Genomic DNA, 26501 nt, shown 5'->3' with positions numbered 1-26501 from the left:
ATGTCACCTATTGAAATATCTGCAAATGGAATAAGTAACGTAATTAGAAAAATGAAACTCTCATCTGCAAGTGGAACTGATAATATCAACAGCAAAATATTAAAGAATACACAATTGATAATTAGCGCTGCATTTCAGCTGCTCTTCTCTCAATGGCCCCGCCGCGGTGGTCTAGTGACTAAGGTACCCGGCTGCTGACACGCAGGTCACGGGTTCGATTCCCGGCTGCGGCGGCTGCATTTCCGATGGAGGCGGAAATGTTGTAGGCCCGTGTGCTCAGATTTGGGCGCACTTTAAAGAACCCCAGGTGGTCGAAATTTCCGGAGCCCTCCACTACGGCGTCTCTCATAATCATATGGTGGTTTTGGAACGTTAAACCCCACAAATCAATCAATCTTCTCTCAATCACTTTCACAGGGACAGGTACCGAGTGATTGGAAACTCGGTAAAATCACTTCATTGTTCAAAAATGGCAACAAAGCATCCCCATATAACTACCGGCCCATATCGCTTACGAGTGTCCCATCCAAAATTATGGAGCACATTTTATTTACCAACATCATTAATCACCTCGAACAGCACAACTTTATTCACCCTTCCCAACATGGTTTTCGTAAAGGCCTGTCGTGCGAAACACAACTTGCTGCCTTCATCCATGACTTGCACACAAATCTTGACCGGAACATCCAAACTGACGCCATATTTCTTGACTTTGAAAAGGCCTTCGATAAAGTTCCTCACCACCGCCTTATGACCAAACTTTCTTTGCTTAACCTCGACCCATTCGTCTTGTCCTGGATTAATAACTTTCTCACTGACAGAAAACAGTTCGTCGTCATAAATACAGCCAGGTCTCAAATCTCTCCCGTCCTCTCCGGTGTTCCCCAGGGAACAGTACTTGGCTCCCTGCTTTTCCTGATTTATATCAACGACCTTCCACACTGTATTACTAACAATATAAGATTATTCGCCGACGATTGCGTTATTTACGCAACAATCTCTAGTCATGAAGACCAAATAGCTTTACAAACAGACTTAACAGCCGTTCAAAATTGGTGCCACAAGTGGCAGATGAGTTTAAACATTTCCAAATGTAGATCAGTGTCTTTTCACAGACGTACTAATCCGTTAGTGTACAACTACACCCTACATAACAGTTTTCTACAACAGACTAGCTCGTATAAATACCTTGGAATACATATCTCAAGTGATCTATCATGGACCCTCCACATCAATCACGTCATTTCAACAGCTCGTAGATCTTTAGGTTATATCCAAAGAACCCTGAAGTTTGCTCCCAGCCACTTAAAAAAATTAGCTTTCACCACAATAATACGCCCCAAACTGGAGTACGCCGCAGCAATTTGGGACCCACATCAGCATTATCTCATCCAAAACCTAGAAGCCATCCAAAACCGCGCTGCCAGATTCGCCTTTTCCGATTACTCATCGTTCACCAGTGTAACAGACTTAAAGAAACGTGCCGCATTCATTCCCCTTAGTCAACGCCGAAAATCTGCGCGGCTCGCATTATTCCACAAATTCTATCACGCATCTCCATCCACCATTTACGTCACCCAACGCCCCCATTTCTCTGATCGTTGTTGCAACACTATGCAAGTACATTACCCTCGTCCCAAAACTACCACATTTGCAGAATCTTTCTTCATTCGGACAGCTAAGGAATGGAACGCCCTACCGGAAACCATTGTTAGCATTCAGGATGCAGAAGCCTTTAAAAACTCCCTGACAACCATCACTGAACTGTAATAGCTAACTGAACTGTGACCTGCCATGCTATTTCATGTATAAAGGTTTCTAGTGTCATCTCCCTAGTATGGCATGTATATATATTTTGTGTACTTGGCAATGTTTCGAAACCTTTTAAGTGGTACCTTTTGTCACTGAAAAATGTTTTCATCCAGAGTCCTCAAACAAATGTACCTGTTACCGCCTCACCTTCTTCTTGTATGCCCACCCCTCATGTAATGTCCCTTCTGTTAGAGACCCTTGAGGAAAATAAAATAAATAAATAAATAAATAAAGTTCATGCTTTCGATTCTTCCGTCTGCGTGGCACACGCGTTATTTCAAGCGCAGCTGATCCGTGTGTAGTCTGTTGTTTCGAGTGCAGCTGATCGTACTGTGTAGTACGTTGTTTGATTGTTGGCATATCGTATTCAACTATTGTCGAGTGTGCATATTTGTGTATCGTTTAATCTGCCATATTCGAGAATATAGTTTTGTTTTGTTTATCAACTCTTGGCTCTGACTCGTTCTTTGGGCCACAGCCAGGGCGCGCTGGCACGCCAAATAGGACCATTTCTAAATTGTCCGTGCTTTCGTGGTGCAGTTCGGGGGGCCGGTACTCCGGACCTTGGAATTAGCCCGGCGATCGCCTCCCTAATTAACGGGACCTGTGACAATTAATCTGGCATTCGCGACAAGGACCTTTTGGTGCACAGTGTGTCCATAGCAGTAAGAAAGAGCCTTGAGTCGTTGATAGTGCTATCGGAACAATTTTCATGTGCTGCTCAGTGTTCTTGTTAACGAGTGTGTAGAATGTGTTTTGATAGGCTGAGTTGGCAGATATTTTGTGCATGCGGCTGGATTTTTATTTGAAAGGCACCATGGATCGGGAGAAGTTAGCAGCTCTTGGTGAGAAGATGGTTCTTTCTGGTGCCGAACTACGGAAATGGGTCAGCCAAAAGGAAAAGAAAGAAAAAGAGAGGGCCAAAGAAGAAAAGGCAGCTGAGCTGGACAAAGAAAGATTGGCGGTTGAAAGAGCCAAAGCGGAAAAAGCAGCTGGGAGAGGTTGGCAGCTGAGAGGGTGAAAGAAGAAAGAGAGGCAAAGGAGCGACAGCTGAAAGAAGAAAGAGAGCAGCAATTGAAGTTGGAGCTGGAGAGATAGGCTGGCAGCCGAGATGGCGAAAGAAGAAAGAGAGGCTAAGCAGTGACAGCTGAAAGAAGAAAGAGGGGCTAAGCAGTGACAGCTGAAAGAAGAAAGGCAAGGGAATGGCAGCGGCAGCACGAGATAGAACTCGAGCAGCTCCATTTGCAACAGCGAAGCGAAAATCCTGTCCAAGCTAGAGTTGAAAGCAGCGAACGGGAAGATCATGGCTTCCGTTTGAACCCAAGCAAGCTGCTCGTAGCATTTGATGAAAGGAAGGACAACCTTGACGCGTACCTTCACAGATTCGAGACGATTGCAAAGAGCCAGAATTGGCCGGAACATCAAAGGGCAACTGCTTTGAGTACCTGCTTGAGTGGCGAAGCCCTCACCGTGTACGGTAAGCTTATGCCAACTGATGCAGCGAACTATACAAAGGTGAAGGCTGCTTTACTGAAACGATTTAGATTTACTGTGGAAGGTTTCCGGGACAGATTTCGGACAGGAAAACCAGCTGATGGTGAGACAGCTACGTAGTACGTCGCCTGAGTTAGCCATTATTTCGAGAGATAGATCGAACTTTCAGGCACAGCACAGGAGTACGATGAGCTTAGAGAGCTCCTTATTAGAAAGCAAGTTCTCAACAGTTGCCACCCAAACCTGTCGCTGTACTTAAAAGAGAGGAGAGCTAAGTCACTTGAAGACATGCTTGAATCGGCTGATCAATTCTTGGAAGTACAAGGTGGCACAAGTTTGACTAAGGTCAAGAAGAATTGTCCGGAAGATTAGAAGAAATCGGCACACGAACAAAAGAAGCGTGCTCTGGAGAGTGTTCCACGATGTTTTGCAAATGTGGTCAGACCGGGCACAAGGCAGATGCATGTCGTAATGGAGCGAGTCGAACTCACCAAGTGGCCTGTGTGCAGGTGGCACCGAAAGTCGATGACAATGACGTCACCGTCGTATTCGTGGAGATGAAAAACAGGAAGAAAATTCCCATTGTGGGTGCTGTAATGACAAAACAGCCAACTGGTCTTACGAAGGGAATGCCAACGCAGCCTGGAAGAGTTGCGGGCAAGGAGGTTACAGTGTTAAGAGACACCGATAGCTCCATTGTTATCATGCGGAGAAATTTGGTGCGGGAAAGCGAACTAACTGGTAAAACTAAACCGGTTTGCCTAATTGACAGTACGGTTCGCATGCTTCCTGAAGCAGAGATTGAGGTTGAAAACCCCTACTTCAGTGGAAGGGTTACTGCCCTGTGCATGACGAACCCCCTGTACGACCTCATCATCCGAAATATTGACGGAGCGCGAGGGCCGAACAATCCAAAACGTTTGGGGGAAGACCCGAAGATGGAGCCCTCACCAACACTCGAACCGCGAGATATAGTGGAGAAAAATCTCGGGAAGGATTTCAATCGAGCCCAAGGTGAAGCCTGGGTGCAAAAGACAGTGAATCAGGAGGCGATCATGTTGAACGAGAGAATGTGCCGGGCGTCTGGACTTACGGCGGCACGACCTCAACCGACCAACAGTAAAAAGGTGACGGAGTCGGCCAGCCAGGCTCAATATCGTGACGTGAACAAGCTGGTAAATAACCTGACAAGATCAGTTGAACGTTATGACAAGTTAACGGTGTCAAAAGTGACAACCATGGCTGAGATGCCGTCCCAGATACCGTTGGTTGAAAGGGCTCGCCGGAACAGAACGAGGAAAAATAAGAAGAGATTGAGCAGGCACCGCAAAAAAGGGCACAATTGCAGCTCGAAGTACACAGGATAGGTGCTGAGGCCGAATCGGTATGTGTTTGGCAGTGTTGAGCCTAAGTGTGTTGTGTTGTTGTTATCCGGTGTCACAAGTGTCTGTCGAGGGAGTAAAAATGTTTGTTGCGGTGATGTGATGTATATGATTGTATAATTGTTGTAAAGACAGACCTTTTACATTTGTATTGTTTGAAATATGTGATGGAGTGTTGTACTCATGTACCTGTGGTTATATTCTATGTGTTGTGAGATTGAATTGTGAATGTGACCCGCCATGAGCGATGGACTATGTTGCAGTCTTTAAATGTGTGGTGACTGTTCGCGCTCATTTGTGTGGTTTTGAATATTATGTGATAATATTTTTAAAGTGGGGGGCAGTGTCACAAACAAGCGCTCAAAAAAGGGCGCGCCGCTGAATTTTGGTGACCAGGTGCCAGAAAGGCGCCTCAAGGTCAACGATAAAAAAAGAAAACAAGCATCCAAAGACTCCCCAGGTGCGCCGTCTCTCCCCCCTCGGAAGCGTAGTTTGGCCGACTAACCTCCTCACATCGGAGGCCGAGCAAGCCCTGGAATGTTCTCGAATGAAAGGGGTGTGGGCATGCAGAGTTGCGTCACGTGTCGCGGACGGCCCTTGAACGTTTCACTCTTGCCCCAGCCTTGGCTGTGCATCGCGCCGACGAAACGATGAGAATTTTCTGAAATCTAGCACGAAAGGTATTCAAGCTAGCAGCAGAGAAGGGAGATCAGAAGAAGAAAGTTTACGCCTGTGTGTGTAAGCAGGAGAAGAAGGAATTTCGCACCAGTATGCGTAGGGTTTTTCCGCCATATTGGCGAAACCTTTTGTCCTCAGTGACAAAGGAGGAGATGAAGTGGATTTCCACCTGAGGGGTGAAGACTCGTGCTACAAGCAGAAAAGTGTGTCTACTGCCAGGGAGCGAAGACGCATTGCAACAGCTGCCCGTGAGAAGCCGACATGTTACAAGGGAATAAGTTGGTACTTGGGGAGTGGCCAATTGAAAACGCGAGGTTTCCAGGAGGAGAAACATCGGGGGCAACGGGACGACAACAGCGCTGGACTTAGTGTGAGTGGTTCTTGGAACAGTATTATTCAGACTTTGTTCCAAGCACTTTGAACTGAATAAGTTTCGAACTCTTTAGTCTTTAAGTGTCTTAGATTTTCAATGCATGTGATTGCATTGTAGCGTGTATTGTTGTATGAGTCCGTTGTTTGGAGTGTAGCTGATCGTACTGTGTAGTACGTTGTTTGACTGTTGACATATCGTATTCAACTATTGTCGAGTGTGCATATTTGTGTATCGTTTGATCTGCCATATTCAAGAATATAATTTTGTTGTGTTTATCAACTTTCGGCTCCAACTCGTTCTTTGGTTCACAGCCGACGTGTGCTGGCGTGCCAAATAGGACCACTTCTAAATTGTCTGTGCTTTGTGATGCTGTTCGGGGGGCCGGTACTCCAGCCCTTGGAATTAGCCCGGCGATTGCCTCCCTCATTAATGGGACCTGTGACAACAGCTCCCTTGAGATTTTCCGCAGGCGGTGTTTCCTCCTCGTCCCGAGGCTGTCCCGGCAGATCATTATCTTCCACATCCGAAGGGGATGGGGGAGAGGAGCCTGATGGTTATTGCTGTTGAACTTGTAGCTGCTGTACTTGTAGCTGCTGTAACTGCTCAGTCATCTCTGGACAGAGTTGTCAAGTCGTATAATCTTGGCCTGTAGCGCTTCACAGGCCTGTTTGTGTCGTGAGGTACGCCGCTCCTCCAAGTCATTCATCTTTTGGCATATAGCCAGCACTATTCTTACGTCCAGCTGTAACTATAGCCAATGATAGCGCTACGTCCAGACATAACTTCAGCCACTGCTTGTGTTGCGTCCACGGTCCAACAGTGACGTTTGCATCTGCTACGGTAACGTTTGGCACTGCTGCTCGCCGAATTAAGTGGTCATAAGCTCAGATTCACCGATTTACTGGAATCACTTGTGTGTTGAAAGCTGCATCGTTTATCGTGCCGGACTTTTTCATGTATCAGCAGCTATGTTGAGACAGACCAGCTGACGAAATTTTGGAAAATGAATTCGGTACCACTCTAGCCTATCGGGTGCTGCCTTTTTGTTAGCTTCCTTGAAGTGGTCAACAAGGGGAGCAATTATGATGGAACCCTGGTCACACCACGGTTAGTGGTAAACAGCGGCTTTCCAACTGGATGCAAGTATGGTTCGCGTGCCCGTTCTGAAGTATAAAACTTTCACTAAGGTTACGCCCATACAGTAACACTAGTTATAGCTGTCCCACGTTGCGACATGTAAATATCTCGTCCTCCGAAAACCTCATCTTCCTAATTTTAATGGTGCAGCCCGTGCCAATGTAGTATCTATAAAGGTGTTTTGTGGAAGTATCTCTAAACGTTGACTCGCGCAAACTACTTGTAGCGCATTGCCTTTTGTAGCAGCCTGTAGCTGCGATATTAGGCTACAGGTGACAGCAGCAATTTTGGAAGAATTTATCGTGATTTTATAGACATTATCGTGAATAATTCTTGGTTGATCACGTAGTTTGCATTATTTCAGAATCTCTAATTTATTTCGCACTGATATTGAGCATTGATAGCCTGTTTTAGACCTGCATTGACCACAGCGCGATCGCGTCACATCAGACAGTGGATAGGTGACATGTACATTGAAATATAGATTAATATAGATTACGGTAGTTGTTCAGCGACAAAAAAACATCCATCTGACTCGTTATATATATATTATTAGGGGTGTAGTGGTAAAAACATGAAAAATCACCTCAGAACACAAAACGAATTGTCACTGAGGCCATAGAGTTTTCTGCGGGGAACTCTATGACTCATAGAGTTAATACACAGACTCTACAGGAAAATCTCCCAATAGCGCTAATGTTGGGATAATCTCGTGGTGCGCTTTCATCGCTAACACTCACTATTTTGCTAAAGCAGAACTGTACAGCGCTGTAGCAACGCGGTTTTGCGCGTCCGCCGCGGCCATGAAGGCTATTTTCTTTAAGAATAAAACATATACAAGTATAAGTGACGACGCCCTTGGAACAATAATGCTGCACTGTTTAAAAAAATACTTGCACAAAAAGTAAAAATAAAATAAATTTCTGGTAGGGCTTGAACCAACGATCTCACCGAGTTGAACGCGCTGCGTTTGCCGACTACGCCACTACTGCCGACCAGGTAAGTGTGTTTAACAAGTTGGTTTTGTATGGTTGTCATGCTGGAGATAACTAACATGTTTTATTTTTACGTCTGCATGTAACTTTAGCGGCTTCTACCGTTACATCTAGACGTAGCTTTTGCGGAAGGTGAAAGTTACGTCCAGCTGTAACGATAATTAGCTGCTAAGGTTACGTCCGTTGTGTGGTTCACAATATGCACTTGAGTTTGATAATCAATTCACAGTCTCGGTGGTTTGCTCATGTTTGTTGACCATGGGACCACCACGTTGTGAATGCGGGGCGTTATGTGGGATATCTGTTTGCTCGTGTGTCACTAGGATAATCTCACTTTGCGGTGCACTTGCTACAGCGAAACTGTACGGCGGTGTAGCAGTTTTGCGCGTCTGCGGCAGCCATGAAGGCTATTTTTTTTAAGAAAAAAAATATATATATATAAGCGGCACCCTTTGAACATAATGCTGCACTGTTTAGAAAAATACTTCCACAAAAAAAAGAATAAAATTAAAATATTTGGCTAGGCTTGAACTAACGACCTCACCGTCCTGTACGAGCTGCGTTAGCTGACTACACCACTGCTGCCTATCGAATTTGGCAAGTTTTACCAGCCGGTTTTGTATTGTTGTCACGCTTGACGTAACTCTAACATGTCTTATTTTTACGTTAACGGCTTCAATCGTTACGTCTAGACACTCTGGACGGGAAAACAGACCTCGCCGTAATACCAGGTGGTATGATGTCCACCCTCCATCCGCTCAATTTTGTGTTAAACAAGCCGTTCAAGGACCAAGTGCGGCTGAAATACCAAGAGTGAATATCAGGTGACAACCCCAAGACACCGACGGGCCGCCTACAGAGGCCTCCGCTTGCGACTGTTTGTGGCTGGGTGCTTTCTGCCTGGCGTTCCTTGCTGGATTCCATGGTGGAAAATGCTTTCAAGGAATGTTGCATGAGGAACTCGCTGGATGGCACTGAAGACAACGCACTGTGGGAGGTGGCCACCTATAAACTCTCGTCTTCAGAAGACAGCGGTGCTTCGTGGGACGAATAGGAGCAGTTGCGATAGGGCTGGAGGAGAGCTCTGACGATCGAGGTGCGGTGCGCCAATTTCGCAAATAAATGTGGTTTGGCAGTTTTGGGTTGTTTTTCTTTTTTTCTTTTTCAGTAACCTGAACTTGGGGGGTCAACCTATATACCCACTCAACCTATAGTATGGTTTATACGGTATGTGAGTTCGATGTACAGTGGAAACCCGCAATAACGAAATCATAGGGAAAATTGAAAAATTTAGTTTTCGCGAGAATTTCGTTGCCGCGAGTATGAGACATAAAAACAGTGATACAGCCAGCAGAACCAAAATTTATTGCCAGAGGTCAGTCAACTTATTTTGCCGACCCTTGTCACGCAACAACTTCAATGCTCTGCCTTCGCATTGGAAAAAGTGGTTCATTGCTACGTCATCGTCATGTGCACCGAAGAAGGAGCGAAGGGTGTGCAGTGCATCCATAAGAACCCGCGAGTTGGGTTTCTCTGCGTGCATCTCTTCTTGGTCTTCGGTGTCGTCAGCTTCGCGCACGCTTTCGATAATGGCCTCGTCGGTCACTTCCTCGTATATGACTACGTCATCATCGGCGCGAACGAATGCATCAACGGTGAGTTCATCTGGGATGTCGATGGAAACAGCCACACACAACACAACTCGCGGCGCTCATGTGTGTGAGGCTACGGAAGTGATGAAATGACGGCAGCAATGCAAGATGGGATTGTGTCGCCCCCTAATGGTGTCGCTGCATGGCTGCTTAACATGATGATGATATTGTTGCCGTTCTTTTCTTTTTTTGCGATCAACGGGGAATCTGCTTCCAGCGTCAAGCTTTTCTCAGGCGCCATTGTAATTTCATCTCGATTTTTCCACCAGTTCCAGTCTTCTCTTCATCATTTTGATTGATTCCAACTGTTGGTGTTGCTTCAGCCTGTTGAGCTCGTCTGACGGCGCCATCTGCACTCCAGCATGATCATTTGCGATCGCCTGCTTCAGTGTGGCCAGGCATGTTGCCGGACACAGACTTTATCGCTGGTTTAAGTAAACAAAATATGTGGTACCCACGCTATCACGGTAAAAGCAGACGTTTACAAATATTGAGTGCGCATATTACACATACGAGCATATTTTCGACAGTTAACCTTTGGCCGGAGGGTAAAATAAGGCCCGCACCATGGTAGAAAATTCCTTAATGTGGGATCCCTGTCCAAAAACGTTTCGTTGCCGCGTGATACGAAATACATGGGCTTTTATGAATGTTTGCCGGGGATCCCGAAACACTTCGTTGCCACGGGGATTTCGTACTCGCGGGGTTTCGTTATTGCGGGTTTCGACTGTAACCATGTTTGACTGTACGTGGATAGACCCCAAATGTGCTTGCAGTACACAAAAAAAAAATGCCTTGCACCTAAAACAAATTTATTGCCGTATCTGCTTTCTACTTTTTTTAGCCTGTGAGATACGCAATGAATGTACGGTATCATCTGTACAATACGTGTCTTCCTGTTGCTTTCTTCAACTATGCTGGGACTGGACATAACATACTTCTTCAAATTCTCAGTGACAGTTCGAACCCGGGACTTCTCACATGCGAAGCAAGCGCTCTACCTCTGAGCTACAAATTCTCAGTGACAGTGACCGCTGAAACAAGCAGATGACCTACATCACAAATACGTAACTCGTCTGCCAAAGCTGTCACTCATTTTGTGCTCACATGATTTCATGACGGCTGTCTTCAAGCAAGACATACTATACCATTTTTCTAACCTTCAATTGCTTCGATGAGAAATTTTACAGTGATTTTGAGGATCTTGGAAAATACTGCCAGCAAACATGGTTATTCTGAAACGTTAAGAAAATGTCTAGTAATTTTATTACACTATTCTGAGGCAATTCTTTAGTAAAGCAGCCCTTCTGCATTTAATTCAAATTTTTCACTCGCAGAAGTTACCACAGTTTTGAAGTTCTCACCACTACGAAAATTCAAGTAATTGTCCACATAGTGAAATACCATAAGACCTTTAATACTTTTTGCCACCTGAAGACTTGTGATGTTAATGACTGTATGATTGAAGGTAAAAAAACTGGAGACACTGCATCGACCAAAATAAAAGTTTAAAAAGAGAAAAAAGAAAAACACAGAAAAAAAGACATTTTGGGTCCCACACGGAAGCCTTGTTCACAGTGAAATGAAAACATGTGTAAAGCAGTTCGCCTTATGTATGTTTCAATATATCACGCAGGCAGTGCGCATATACTGATGGCAGATTACCATCGCTCCTGTTTAAGAGGGGACACAGGTCTTAAAAAGCCGAAAATCACGAAAAAACCGACTTTTTGAAGTTGGCATTTTCGGAATCTGCTACTATTTTTACACTTATCTGAAAAGTTACAAGCTGTTGGTTGTCGACAACTTTGCTAAAAGCGGCAGTGTTTCGGAGCTTCAACAGTTACAGGACGGCAAGTAAAAAAAGCAGAAGTGAAGTTACGAGAAATAGCAGTTTTTGCAACCATGGAACGGAAGCACCGTTTTTTTGCTAAATGCACCGATGCCGCGGGTTCCCCCCGTCTGGCGTGAACTGCGTGACGGGTCGTCAGAGTTGAGTTCGCCGCACGTCGGCAAACAACAAAAAATCAATCCGTTTACGGTGAACGTGCTCGCCGCTCACGCAGTGAAGGCTACTGGCAACAGGTAGAGTGCTTGTAATGAGGCGTCCACAACGATGAACATATTGTGCCGCAGCCTTTACTCGAAAATGTGGCAATCTTATGTGAAAAGGAAACTAACACCTCGCTGCTCTTGGTGCCTTGAAATTGATGAGCGAGTGCACTAGTTTGGTCTGCGACATCAACAACTCAATCTGGACAAGCCGGAAATCCGCTTTATCATACGATGGATCGTGGATGACGCGCACACATTTGTCGCCCTCATCAACACTCGGTGACATAGGCGTTACCGAACTGATAAGCGGCCAAGTCGGCAGACGAGCACACGGCGACCGCATCAGCTCGCAAGTGTGCCTCTGCGGAAAACATGCAGCGGGCATTGAAAAAATGCCATTTAGGTGACGCAAAACAGAAGGACTACATGCCTGGTGCCTACTCAAAGCTGAATTTGCAAATCATTGTAAATAAACAGCTTTTCCATGCTACAATCTGTTTAAAATGGACTTGTGTTTTGCATGATTTCTCAGGATTCAAATATTGCTGCTGTTGCAAACTTGTCTAAAAGATATCTCTGCCTACAAAGCAGCTAGGACTGTCTTTTTTGTAGTGACATGTAGCTGCATGTTTAGTTTACACAATAGTAGGTGTTAATTTCTGATTGAGATTTTCAAAAAATTTAATTTTTGCCAGAAATTGTAGCATAAAGTGGGTGTATCTGCAACACTGAAATGCAAGGTGTGATAAACCTTGCTAAAATTATCAAATAAAAAAAAGCACTCCTACTGTTGTGTAGCTTATGTTCATTAGTACACAGGCATGTGCCAGTAGTAGCTCTGCAATACAAATTTATTTTGTCATTATACGAGCAAACAATAGGTAATTAATTTTAAAATATCTCAAAAGCTAATTAGTTTAGAGGAACAGTAATTACATTTTTGAAATCAGCATCAACAACTTAATCACACTGTGAATTTTTTTTATAAACACATGAAAATATCTGGCATTTCGTCTCAAGTACAGTGTCCCCCCTTAAGGTGCGCGGAGTGGTTTGTATCACGAGTGATTCAAGATAAAGACGCCGTGACATCCCTTTATCTAGCGAGAACACGTGTCTTCCCCCAATCGATTGTGTGACCACCTGACGCATACTCAGCCAAGGCACTGGATTTAACATTCCCTGTCTTAACGTCGTAAATGTGCTGTTTGAGGCGCCGTTCAAAGTCACCACTTTCATCGATATACACATCGTCACAATCTGCACAAGGGACAGCGTACACCACACCAGGGAACTTCACTTTGGCTAGTCTGTCTTTCACATTTAAAAGCGATTGTCGTAGCTTTTGGTCCGGAACATGTTCTACATGGACGCCGGAACGCATGTGGCACATGACTGTAATAATGACTGTATTAATGACTGTATTAGTAAACAAGTGCATGAAATGGCCTTCATCTATAAATCTGGCCTTTCAAAGGGGGCTTCTTTAGCATTTATTTTCATGTACAGTATTTAATGTCGGCACTGGTAGGTCGGAAGGAAAACATTTATGTGCAAATCAGGAATATTTATTGTTTATAATGTAGTTCCTGTTCTTAGTTATTTATACCTAACAAGATTGACTACCGATTAGAAGGTGCCTTAGGTAATTCCAATATTGAGGTATTTCGCTATGTGGATGATTGTACACTGATTGTATGCTAAAGTGCAGTCAGCACCAAGCACTGCCGACAGTCTTTGATGGTGTAAACCAAACACAGCAAACTTGGAAGAAACGCGCATGGCAAGACTCTAGTGATCAAGAAAATAAGCTTCATAATAGTTATGAGACTCGTGGACAATTTATGAAAGTGAATGTATACCAGGAAGTATCAGTTTGAGACAGAGAAAGTGATTTTCTGCAATCACATCAGTGAAAGGTTTTCCTTTAGTGAACATGGCATAATATAGCACTGTAGTTTGTCTATAATCTGCCTAAAATATGGGGATACAGGCTTAGCAGAGCATGACAGCAGTATTAAAGCTGGTAGTGATGTATTGTAGCGTGTTGACCAACTTCATAGCATTTCAAATATTATTCAGCTGCGTCAGTCTTTCGACCAAAGAAAACATTGAAATTACTCGGACTGAGTATATTTTGCTTGCTGTTGATGCTTTCCACAAGTGCTGGCCACCCCTCTTGTTTCTGTTTTCTTTGTTTGTGTGGTTGCAATTTTGGCGCAAAATTGGCCACTGAATCCAGACAAGAAATGAAGTTGAAGTGCAAGTTACTGCATTATTAGCTTTGGGTGTGTCCGGTCAGGCTCTACATCATGAGAGGTTGCTCCGCACGTTGTTCTTAACCTGCAAATGGTTGTGAATCTGAGCATTGAGTAATATCACTATAAATTCCAGCATTTTTCTTTCTTTGCTTGTGCAGACAACTTACACCATACGTATTACCAAGCAAAACTTCCTGCGTGAACTTGGCCACGGCGACCCTGATCGTGCATTGCCTGCTTTGACAGCGCTGCCAGGCTTGTTGGGCAAATCTTCACTGGCCCAGATATCGTTGCACTACCCTGACTGCAGCAACATTGTCTATATCTTGGCCTCACATATTGCCAAGGTAAGTCACTCTTATAGCTTTGCCCTACAAGCTTGATTTGTCAGACTTCTGTAACGTTGAAAGTTGGGTGAGTTGGTGATAGTTCATATTTACTTATGAAGCAGTGCATGGAGACAAGGCACAAAAGAATTGAAAGGGTCACCGCTGTGAAACGAAAGGGAGCAGCAGTATCCCTTTCGTTTCCTCTGTGCGTTATCTTCATGCGCTGCTTTATAAGTAAACAAGTCAGAGTTCTGCATGCTGTACTTAGCAATCAGCGTTTACCAATTGAACAAGCAACGAGATGTAGGATAGTTTGCGCATGTTATTTTTATAGAAGCGAGTGCATTCATCACATTTACTTATTTTTGCAGAATGGTTTTATTTGACTTATTTGGCATACTTTATAAAAATAAAGGCAACAGTTGGCTCATATGTAGAAAGTAAACTAATGCCTTAACAGTTATTTCTTAGGCACTGACGTTTGTGTACCTTGTGCTGGCTGAACGTGGCAGATACATTTCTAACTACAAATATATGCCATGTTATTTTAGTGTTACTGAGTTTGTTGTAACACTATTTAGATCTTGGTACTTTCTCTGTCTAACAATACTCTGAAATCGCTATATTTATATGGCTTCTTGTTTTAGTAGTTAGCGTGCAAAAGTTTCAATTATTTCATGTTTCTGACAATGCATACAGTTGAACATGTTTATAATGAACCTTGCAACAGAGCCCATACTTAGATATAGCTCATCAGCCTAGCATGCAATGACAAGATTCTGTTCAAATGCCGATGTCGGACCATTCCCAATTCTATATTTCTTCAAACGCGTGATGAAGGAATCGTTAAAAAAAGGAAAAGGTCTAGGGTGCGACCTCACTACATACAACCTACCGGTAATGCACTCCCTCACCAGAGCAGGATTGGCCACCCTGAGGCAGTACTTGGCCAATACCTCCCATATGAACGTACCAATTAACCCTCAGTCTCTAGTGGTTCCGAAGCAACTCCAAGGCGGCGGTCAGACCTGTGATGCAGGGTACGGTGCTAAGAATCTCGATATGGACAGGCCACCGTTGGAATCTAAACTTAGCTATGTCTAACGCTAGAACGCTATCTAGTGAGGCTAGTTCAGCTGTGCTAATCGAAGGTTTACAGGACATGAAATGGGAATAATACGGCTCTGCAAGGTTAGGAGAACATGTGAGGCCTATACAGCCTTTAAAAAGAGCGCATTCTATGCTACCATGGATTAGTTGATAGAAGAGAACTAGGGGTGGAGAACTATAGGCTGGCAACATGGAAAATTACTAGAGCCTCAGTGAGAGGGTGGTAAGTATCGTAAATAAGTTTAATAAAATGTACAAGATGAAGGTGGTACAGGCTTATGCACCTACATTAAGCCATGATGATGATTTGGTTGAGTGCTTTTATAAAGAATGGAAGCTTGAGCGAGTTGGTATGGGTTCATCTCGATTGAACAGGGTACACGGGACAAGGACGAAGGGAAAGAACACAGACAAGCAAGGACATAGAGTCGCTTCTACGAAGACATAGAGTCAGCAAATAATAAAGTAAAAGCAGAGTATACTATTCTGGTAAGTGACTTTAATGCCAAAGTAGGCAAGAAACAGGCCGGAGATCGTGGAGTGGGGGAATGTGGCATCGGCTCTAGAAATGCCAGAGGGGGGTTATTTGTAGAGTTCGTAGAATTTAATAATTTACGGTCTTTAATAACTAGTATACAGAAAATGGGCTAACCGTAAGTGGACGTGGCAGAGTTGAAATGGGTAAAATTAAAAAGGAGATATCCGTGTGCACACACAGGCGTTTTACAGAATGTAGAAATAGTTGGCAAGATACGTTGCAGTGACCATAGAATGGTAAGTGCTCAAACTCACCTAGATTTAAATAAACAAAGGCATAAAAATATATGCAAGAAGCCAATTTGTGAGCTAGCGATCAGGAAGAAAGCACAGGAATTCAGTTTCTCTTCAGAATAGATTCGTGGCTCTAAATGAGGTAACTGACATTAGCGTTGACACAATGAACAGTAATCTTACCAGTATTATCAAAGAGTGTGCAATGGAAGTCGGAGGTACAGTCACAAGGCGGGACACTGGCAAACAATCCCAAGAGACGAGAAATCTAATTAAGAGACAACAAACTATGAAAGCCTCAAATGCAAGTGACAAATTAAAACTAGTGGACGTTTCAAACTTAATCAATAGGGTAAGGCAGTCGACATCTTAGTATCGTGCGGCGGACGCGACGCACGGAGAACACAGGGCACGGTGTTGAAGGGCCGGCTGACAATAAGTACGCAGCAACCAGTAGCCAAGCAGGAACTCTTTTTATTACACGAGCATGCTATTATATACATATGTACAACGCCCTCTAGGGGCCAGCCAACCGGTTCCAAAACCAGAACTGGAACCACGACACCACATCATCGCCCTCTTGAAATGAAGATGATGTGGGGTCCGCCACGCGACCAATGCACAGTAATAGAATGCACAGAAAACTCAGAAAAGCAAGAAAATGTACAACATAACAGCGTGAAGATATGTACAGCAAACACGCGAAAATTCAAAGGTAATGCACACTTGAGAAGGAACAACAACATCACATCATCTCCCTCTTGAATAGAAAGCATGGAGGGGGGGATAACACGTAACACAAGCACACCCTGCACATAGCACAATGAAGGATATGAATGTACGGAAGGCAGACTATCAAACCAAGCAAGCCGCACGACCAAGGCACAATGTAAAATATCGGCCCATCATTCCCTCCCCTAAGAAAGGATGTCCCCATAGTCACTGACCTGTTTGTGTCTATGGCGCCGACGCCTGTACCGGTTCCATTTTCACATGAGGTGGCTGGACTGTCGCCGCCCGCAGCAGTCCAGTGGAGCGAGACAATAGGCCCATGAACTCTGTGAACTCTGCATCCAGGGTACTTTCGGCATAGTAGGAGCCCGAACAAGCAGGTAACGACGCTCCGATGGAGCCTGGTTCAGCGCCACTAATGCAGAGGTCGCGCATAGAGCAGGAACGGGCACGGTCGGCGTAGACGCGACCAGCGGAAGCATCTCAGCAGCATGCAGGATTGGGACTGGCTCTGGAATCCGGGCTGTCACTCTTGGTGGGTGCACCTCCAGTAGACGGCAAACAGAAACAGTATCCCGGAGATCATCCCCAGTCAGAAGTAGTACAGCCGGATCAGGCGGAGCAGCATGCACAAACGGGAGCAGGCACTAGTGAAGGATGGACAACTGATGCAGGAAGAGTATGGTCAGCAGTGGCAGACCCGACCAGAACAGCCATCCTCGCAAGAGCACTCCAAGTCGAAGCGTGTGCAGTCAGGGTATGCTCAACTGCAGGACACAAGGCAGGAGCAGGTGCCTCAGGAGCATGGCCAGCTGGGACGCTAACTTGCAGGACAGTAACTGTATTGGTCACTGTCAATGTGCCTTGATGACCGGTCGGCTCTGTGGTAGTGCGGCAGACCCGCACAAAGTGTCCACGCCGTTCGCACCGCGAGCATGTCTAGCTCCTGGCAAGGCAAGCGGCGGAGTTGGCCCAATGCCGCGTCGAACTGCAGAGGTAACAGGCACCCGTGCCAGCCGGTAACAAAGTTGGAGAGGAGGTGTCCGCAGCAGCGGAGAGCGAGGCAGTGCACGCAGAAGTCCCACCGGCGCCATCTTGCGTTGAAGCTTGGGGAGGACGGCCACCATTTGGCCTGGCATCTTGAATAATTCGGCGAGCTCAGCTGCCATTTTGAATTGGACGCGACAACACGGCGTCAACATATGCTCCAGATAACTGTAGCAACGCGCAGTCGATGCCCTCCCCCTCTCTTGCTACGTCGAGCACCTTCTGTAGAAAGAAGTCTTTCCCAATCTTGAAAAAAGTTCTTCGGATGTGGGACAATGCAATGCCAGAGACGATCTGGTCGAAAGCGAGGATATCGCCCGTCGCGCCGAATTCACAAAGCTTGGCTACTCAGCGTACTTCCTGAATGAATTACACCGCTGACTGCTCTGGTCCCTGGCGCAGGGCTTTGAAGTGAGCGGGCAGACATGCCACGTCAGTTTGAGGGTCAAATTTCTTGTTAATCAGCACAAGAGCTGCGTCGTACGCACTCAGCATCATCTCCTGAGTTGGCCGGTCAGCTCCTGGCTGCTGCTCATCTTCGGCAGCTTCAACATTTTTAGATACTGTCACTTGGGTAAGCGGGCGGGGTCTCAGCAGCGAGGAGCGGCCCCCTCGCGTATCCCACGGAGCGGCGACGCTGCTGTCGCTTTGAGATTGGTGAAGGAGCGTCGTCTGCTACCTCTGCATGCGAGACAGTGAGAAATTAGTTTCCAAATGCGCATATTTTAGCTAAAGTAGCTAGATGAGGGCCGAATAAATACTGCATAGTGATAAAAAAGGTCCGTGCCTGTATCTTTATTATTTCTTTGCCTGCAATCGCTGGGTGGTGTGACCAGCGGGTGGCACACTGGGCTTGTACGATTCTACTCCCCAATTTCCCCGCTATTGTTTACAGGGCAAAAAGTGACACTTGACCGCACTTGTTTGTCCTGCATTCTCTTCAGATCAAGGTAGTACCCCTTCCACCCGTCAAAATATTCTGCCTTGCCCTCTGCTATAAATAGGGCATATCTGTGCCTTCAGGTTGTGGATGATTCCAGGTGAACGAGCCTGTTTTAATTAGGCATCGTGTGAATTGCATTAAAAAATATATTTAGAAATGCTTGTGGTTTTTTTTGACAGCTAAGGAAAAATAGACAGGTCACACACGCAGTCTTGTGTGAATCTGCGCCACAATCCTGCTGTGCTTAAATGGGTGAGCTTGCAAGCCTCACATCTGGCACAGTTGACATAAATGGTATAATTTTTATGTGAAGATGCATTTCATACACAAACTCCTTGGACTGTAGCTAAAATTATTCGTGGAGTTAAAAGGGCTTCCAAAGTGATGAAAAAATAATTTAAGAAAAAAAATAGAATGCAGTGCAATAGGTGACATACAGCCAGTATTTCAACAACTTTTATTTAAAAAAGCTCTTTGCAATTTGTATTTCACACGTAACATTATGATCAAGCATGCTTGAGTGAATTAGCAGTTAAAAAAGTAAGAATGCCGACCTGCGCTCTGGGCTGTCGAAGTAGCTATACCTCTGAAGGAAACACTTGCGATCGGTGGCACTATCCAAACTCCAAATAATTCTGCAGTTTTCAAGGTGTGCACTGCTACTATTCCACGAGAAGCCTTCCAGGTGACAGTGAAGACCTACATTTCGAATCCGAGGACCAAATCACATAGTAGGCAAAAACGCTGTTCTGATTCCCCATGGTAGGATGGCACTTAAGCCCAGTGCTGTTCCTGGAATTTTTTCGTATATTCCTGCACACTTGTCTAAATCAGTGGCATTAAAGCACGTGAGGAAACCCCCAAAACTACAAGAAACTACGAATTTCCAGGGTCGTGTGTCGGTAACTGGTGGTAATGTGTCTGACGTTAACATGGAGGACAGCGATGTTGATGAAGCTACTGGCGTCCACTCCGATCCAAATTTATGTCCAGAGGTAGCAGCTTAGTTGGCTACAGTACACAACCGAGAAAAGTTCCAATTCAGGAATGTCGAGCTTATCCAAGAAAATGTTCTTTATTTTTTTTAAATTATTCCAAAACAAAGGTGTTAAAATCGACAAGGCATAGGTGGTAACAGAAGACTTCACCTTTGTCCTCAGTTGTAGAGGGAAGCTTGTTCCCTCGTGCGCATACAGCAAACATGGTTTGGGAAGCCAGCTGAAACTCTCGAGCTTGCAAATGGTTTCAACGTTTCTCAGTTATGTTGATCACTATTATATGCACAGGCTGTCATAGTAGCTTATTCTCATCGATTTCGACCGCAACATCAACTCTGAAGATCCGGGACGTGTGGAGGACCAGTTTTGGGCTGTCTTGGAAACACTTATGCCCATCATACAAGAACACAAGGAAGAATCGGTGAGCTCTGTAGAAGAAAAAAGAAGAGAAATCTACAAAACCACCAAAGCTTCACCAAAAATTTCGCTCGACTACTAAAAACTAAAAAGGACGGTTAATGGGGCCATAGTTTTGGAGAAAAAGTGTAGAACGACATTCAGAGAATGAAAACACCGCGTCACAAAGGTTCTACCAGTCAAGTGGACTAACTGATGACCAGCCTTCCTCCAGCACAACAAATGATATTGCTGACCGAAACCTCTTTGAACCTGAATTCGCAAAGCATTCCTTTAATAAGTTATTTGTTTAAGTCATGATCATGTCGGCAGAGGCAGTATGTTCACCTTTGACATCGACCTATAAGCAGGAGCAGGGTTCGATATTTGAAGGAGAAGGCAAGTAATCACCTACTCGGTTTCGTAGCACTACCATCTGGCTGACTTCGCTTTGAAGCTTTTAGCTCAGCACAATAAGCGAATTTGAAAAAAAAAAAGAAAGAAAACTTCTTGAATAAGCTCAGCATTTCAGTATTGGAACATTGTTCGGTCTTGTAATGCATGGAACCAAGTTGCTACGTCTGGACACAACTCAGGATCGGAGGGGACGCCAGTAGCTTCGTCAACATTGCTGTCCCCCTCCACAATAACGTCCGACACATCACCACCGCTGGCCGACACACGGCCCTTGAAATTTGTGGGTTTTCCAAGTTTCAGTGGTTTCCTTTTGTGCTTTAATGCTACTGGTTTAGACAGGTGCGCAGGAATATTCAGGAAATTTCGAGGAACAGTGGGAAGCTTAGGTGTCCCTTTACGACACAGAATTTTCACATTTCTACTTACGATGTGCTCGTAGCAAGTGATTAGGTCGTCAATATCAAAATGTAATTCGTAAATGTATGTCTTGACCGTCACCTGGAAGGCTTTTCGTGGAATAGCAGCTGTTCAGGCCTTGAGAACTGCAGGGTAATTGGGGGGTTTGAAGAAGTGCTGCCGATAGCAAGTGTTTTTCTCAGAGGCATAGTCACTTGGACAGCCTAGCACCCCACAGGTCAGCATGTTTACTATGTTAAACTTTTAATTCACTCAAGCATGCTTGATTGTTGTGTACCATGTTAAATACTATTTGCGATGACAGAAATCTAACCTTCAAGCTCCCGGCGCTGTGGTTTGAGCAAGCAAACTAAAAAAAAATACAACGCTGCCACGGGAAGCTGACGGTGGCAGCGGCATGATCTTAACGCTACGCTAGCGCCGCCCCTTGGAGCGGATACAAGTTGGTGCCACCTCCGGAGCGGGCTTTTCTAACTGACAGTATCTAAAAACGTTCTGTCAGTATCTAAAAACGGCATCTGACAGTATCTAAAACCAACTGACAGTATCTAAAACGTATGACAGTATCTAAAAACCAACTGACAGTATCTAAAAACGGCATCAAGGTAGGTGTTGAGTCTCTCGATGCCTAAGGCACTCAGGAACAGCGTCTTCCTATGATCTGGCGTGGCATCCCTGGCAGCGCCGTCGACGTAGACCTGTAAGATAGGACGCCGCTGCCTCCATGGAGTACGTGGTACACCGGGGCACTGAAGAAACGAAGGCGGAAAGATAGCCACTTTCATGATTGCTGAAGAGAGCATCGAGAAGGCAGTTCAGGAGAGGCATGAACGTCAGTAGGCCTCGTGACCGAACTAGCATGAAAATTGTAGAAAAGTAGAAATGGATGGAGCAAATACAGTACCAGCGGGACAGCTTGCACGGATGCTCAGTCGACAGCACGAGGAAGAAGGCTGGATGCCCACTTTATCACCTGATGCTCAGGGATTGAAGCTCCTCGTCCCCAAAATGTAGTATCGTGCAGCGGACGTGACGCACGGAGAACACAGGGCACGGCTGAAGAAGCGTCGGCTGACAAGAAGTACGCAGCAGCCCGTATCCACGCAGGAATTCCTTTTGTGTACATAAGCATGCTATTAACATATGTACAACGCCCTCTAGGGGCCAGCCAACCGGTTACAAAACCGGAACCGAAACCACGACACCACAGACGTCGGAAGGTATAACATGGAGAGAATCAAACAAGCTATAAATGCGGCAAAAGCCTAAAACCTGGAAAAGCAAACTTGTGCGTAGGCAAAATTGAATGCATGCACTAAAAGACTAGAAAAGCAATGCCATAATCAATATAGATAGGTGGTTATGGTGGTGGAGGAGTTCTGGAAAAGCCGAAATGACCAGGATGATATCGTCAGAAGCAATTCGCAATGTCCATAGACTGTCACGCTGCCTAGCAGAATCCAGGAGCGTCCTCTCAAGGATGATCAGTACGAAAATGCTTCCAATCCTTCCATGCTGTCCTTTGTTCAGTGGTGTTAGCCACAGTGTTAACGCGTTAGCCAGCAACGAACACAAATCACTTTGCATGTTTCGTGCATTAGTGAATATACCGGACTGTTCGTGACACGGTAAATTGTATTCGTTCTTGCGAGATGCAGAGTTTTTATGAAAGTACATGGCAACTCGCGCTTTTGATTATAGCCCACGAGTACACATATCAGCTTCGCGAGATTTTATACGGCCACTTTGAATAGCTAATTGTTTTCATCTGACCATTTCAGTTAAAACTCTCCTTGTTTTGATCGGGCTATACGTGGCAGCTCCATCCCCGCGCAAGTGTGAATAGGCGGTTGGCGGCACGTATACAAGTACACACAGCGGCGCTTCATTGCGTGCAGTTTGGGCCGATTGTCAGCAGATGAAATGCGTTGACTACAGTTTACTGGTAATATCTACGCTCTCCTCTACTGAATCGGTGCACAAGGCATATGCAAGGTTAACATTACCCGCGAGTAAATCGCATCCTGCCTTTCATAGGGATACTCGCTCTGGGTGACTCTCTTTAAGCTTTCGCACTAAATCACGCCTTTGCTGTGTTGTTTGTACGTGGTTAGCTTGTGTTCGGCCTGCTACGCACTACTGTAGCGTGACTGAACTACTTATTTACATCTTCGTCATCTGAATACAAAAAAGAAAAAGTGAATCTTAGAAAGTCCGCATACCTGTGCGATTCGTTCAGCAGCACCGTTCGCACCTTATACGCATATGATTTTTCTTTTCTTTCATTCTGTTCATCATTAAATGAAGGATAGTCGATAAGTCTTGTCAGGAAAGCTTAATGGCAGACGGCCCTTTGGGGCTACACTTTGTTTACCACATGTACGTACATGTTCTTGTACCAGTAAAAATCTTATATAAGAGTTCAGCAGAAAGCTTTCATCGATGAATTACGTTGATGACGATGCTACAACAAAGACGTGGTTAATGGGACAAGCATGTTTTTTTTTTTTTTGGACAAAAAATTACCACTGCCTGCCGTCGGTCACTAACAATGCCACGCAAATGCTGAAGATAATGTAAAAAATATGGCAATTTCAGTGAAGTTATATGACAATATATATAAGGCATGCCATCTGAAGTAATTTTCAACAGATGGGGGCTCTTTAAATCGTTCTTAAATCTAAGCAGACGGTTGCGCACAGTAACTCTGTTTTAAGTACAGTGTAAGTGCCGAAGTCTCACAGTTTATGTTATTGCAATATTTCTTTGCAATGGTACCACAGCCAGATAAACACAACTAAGGCTCTTTGCATGATTGATAAACTACCTTACCATAGTTGTACACTTACCAATAGCGTACAAGTGCATGACCTAGAGCCTTTTTTTTTTTTTTTTGCTGCAGCTGAGCCGCTATAACACGCTGCAATCACACAGCATTTAATATTCCTCACTTGTGCTTGGGAGGATGCCAAGAGCATTTTGCGATGTGTTTGAAACAGAAAGCAGTACTACTCTGAAATTACTCTGGTGAATGGTGGGTACGACGACAATAAACGGCACTCTGGAAAGTTGCTCTTGCCGACTTTATTACAATTCATTAGCAGCCGAGCAAGACCAAATGCTTTTATACGTCGTTTCAGGCATACATAGAAATAGTTACACTCCCGCTGACATGATCAGACAAACCACACTTTTAAAATGTGCATGATATACGTGCACATAGAAACACGACATGGCTAGCAGACGGTGCAAGGAGCAATCTACACTTCACCGTTTCGGTCAGTTGCCACCAGGCGGTGACTTTGCTCGATTTCACAGCCAATAGCATTCGTCAGTGCTTTTGTAGTGCATGAATCCCATAACATTCATTGTACACAGAAAGTAGCACAGGCTCACAATTTGCGCTTCCAAACCTTGGTCTACGCTGCACCACTTGTTTTTTACGTTTGTTGGTAGATGGCAGCACACTGCAAGTGATTCCTTTCTTGCCAGGTATTGAAGCAAAATTATCTCCGCATCCTCAGATAAATGTGGTGAGTGACGCCATGTGGGTGTTGTGCGTGGTGAATGGTCGACGCGTTTTTCGTGCTATTGAAGTCGTTTGGCAGAGAGAATTCCTCAGATTACTTTCAGCAGTAATGTTCAAAGAAACCGTCTTGACGTTGACGATTTTGCACTGAACATAGATGGTTGTTAACGCGCTGAGAGTGACAGCAACGGTGAACAATCAGCTACTAGCTCACAAGCAGAGAGTTGCACTTCATGTTCTTGTCGTGCACTAATCTTTTTTTCACGCTCATAAGTCACTTTGATTGTATTTATTGTATAATATCCTTCGCCCCGTCGTGGCAGTCTAGTGGCTAAGGTACTGGGCTGCTGACCCGCAGGTCGCGAGATCAAATCCCGGCTGCGACGGCTGCATTTCCGATGGAGGCGGAATTGTTGTAGGCCCGTGTGCTCAGATTTGAGTGCAGGTTAAAGAACTCCAGGTGGTCGAAATTTCCGGAGCCCTCCACTACCGCGGCTCTCATAATCATGTGGTGGTTTTGGGACATTAAACCCCACAAATCAATCAATGTATAATATTCTTCAGCGAGCTCAAAATAAAAGCATATTTTTTCTTGTGCATTGAATGTATTCCAATTATGGATATTACGAAGCGCCGCATGCCCCCAACACGCTCGAGCTCGACCAGCAAAGCATAGTGGTTACAGCAATGAAATAGTATGTAGTTACGACTACTGTCTGCGCTAACTTCTTATGCACTGTTAGTCTGATCACGGCTGTCACACAAGTGCTACTTAATGGGAAGTTAAATCCTTGTGTTTTGTTAAGAAGCAGCTGCATAATACTTACAGCGCAAGAATTGACGACAACGTAATATGTTTGCAAACTATCGCTATGTTAAACATTCGGTTCCGTGCAGAAGCGACGGCACGCTACTCACTAGGGGCCTACTACTGTGGCAAATCCGCCAGACAGGTTCGGCACAAATGATCTCGGAGTGCCGTTCAGTTCATACGTAAATTCTAGTTCACGCAGTTTTCTGTAGCATGCACAGGATTACACAAAGCATCGTTGATACACGGTCGATCAGCTGACACCACCACCCTTTGCACTGTGGCAAAAAATGAGGTAGCGAACATACAGCAGTTTCTGTTGGTTGTCAAAGTACTTTGGTTCGATATACGTTCATTTGATGATCAAAAGTTCATCCGGTGAAAGCGGCATGGGGATTACGTCTGTGCATCGTATCTTATGCGAGTTCACAGGTTGATCATCCTTCCGCAGCCATCTTGATTGCACGGCGCGCCACTTATAGGCTGTGGGCAATGCTAATAATAGCCCAGAGGAATTCGACGCTCATCTTGTAACGACAGGGGAAGTAAGAAAAGCCCTAGAAGGAATGCAAAGAGACAAAGTCGCTCGTAAGGATAAGGTAACAAAAAACCTGCTGAAAGATGTCATAGAGAGTGTGTTAAAAAAACTGACCAGTTTATCTGCGAAGTGTGTCTTGAGGTGAAAGTATCTTGGAAGAACGCCGACATCATCTCAATTCATAAGAAAGGAGACATCAAGGACTTAAAAAATTACAGGCCAATCAGCTTGCTGTTCGTTCTCTACAAACTATGTACAAAAATAATAGCTAATAGAACTAAGGTAATATTAGAGTTCAATCAACGACAGGACCAAGCAGTATTTCGTACAGGCTGCTCCACAATAGACCATATTCATACTATCAATCAGGTGATAGAGAAATGCACGGAATGGTATAACCAACCCATGTACATAGCCTTCATATATTATTAGAAGGCATTTGACTCAGTCGAGACATCAGCAGTGATGCAGGCACTATGCAATAAGGGCATCGATGAACCCTACACAAATATATTAGAAGAAATCTGCAGCGGATCTACAGCCACCATAGTTCTTCATAAACAAAGCGACAGAATCCCAATAAAAAGGGCTGTAAGGCAGGGAAACACAATCTCTCCAGTGCTA

At 44.8% G+C, this 26501-nt stretch overlaps 1 protein-coding gene across 13 annotated transcripts in view; it reads left to right on the top strand.

The window, feature by feature from the left end:
- The window catches only part of LOC119160784 (uncharacterized), a 708235-nt gene that overhangs the window by 587697 nt on the left and 94037 nt on the right, over positions 1–26501 (top strand). For 10 of the 13 annotated variants that reach the window (XR_012887742.1, XR_012887741.1, XM_075880899.1 and 7 more), the window contains one exon: positions 13998–14186. Coding sequence is in view for 9 of the 13 variants with exons in the window: in XM_075880899.1 (XP_075737014.1) it covers positions 13998–14186 (189 nt within the window). In the remaining 4 variants the exon portion in view is untranslated. Of the gene's footprint in view, positions 1–13997; positions 14187–26501 lie in introns of those variants that run through there. The other 3 variants (XR_012887743.1, XM_075880906.1, XM_075880904.1) reach the window with 3 other exon arrangements.

The sequence above is a fragment of the Rhipicephalus microplus genome, chromosome X (genome assembly GCF_043290135.1).
Source record: "Rhipicephalus microplus isolate Deutch F79 chromosome X, USDA_Rmic, whole genome shotgun sequence".
Lineage (NCBI taxonomy): Eukaryota > Metazoa > Arthropoda > Arachnida > Ixodida > Ixodidae > Rhipicephalus > Rhipicephalus microplus.
The sequence above is the reverse complement of the archived record's forward strand: the minus strand, read 5'-3'. Positions and strand labels throughout refer to the sequence as shown.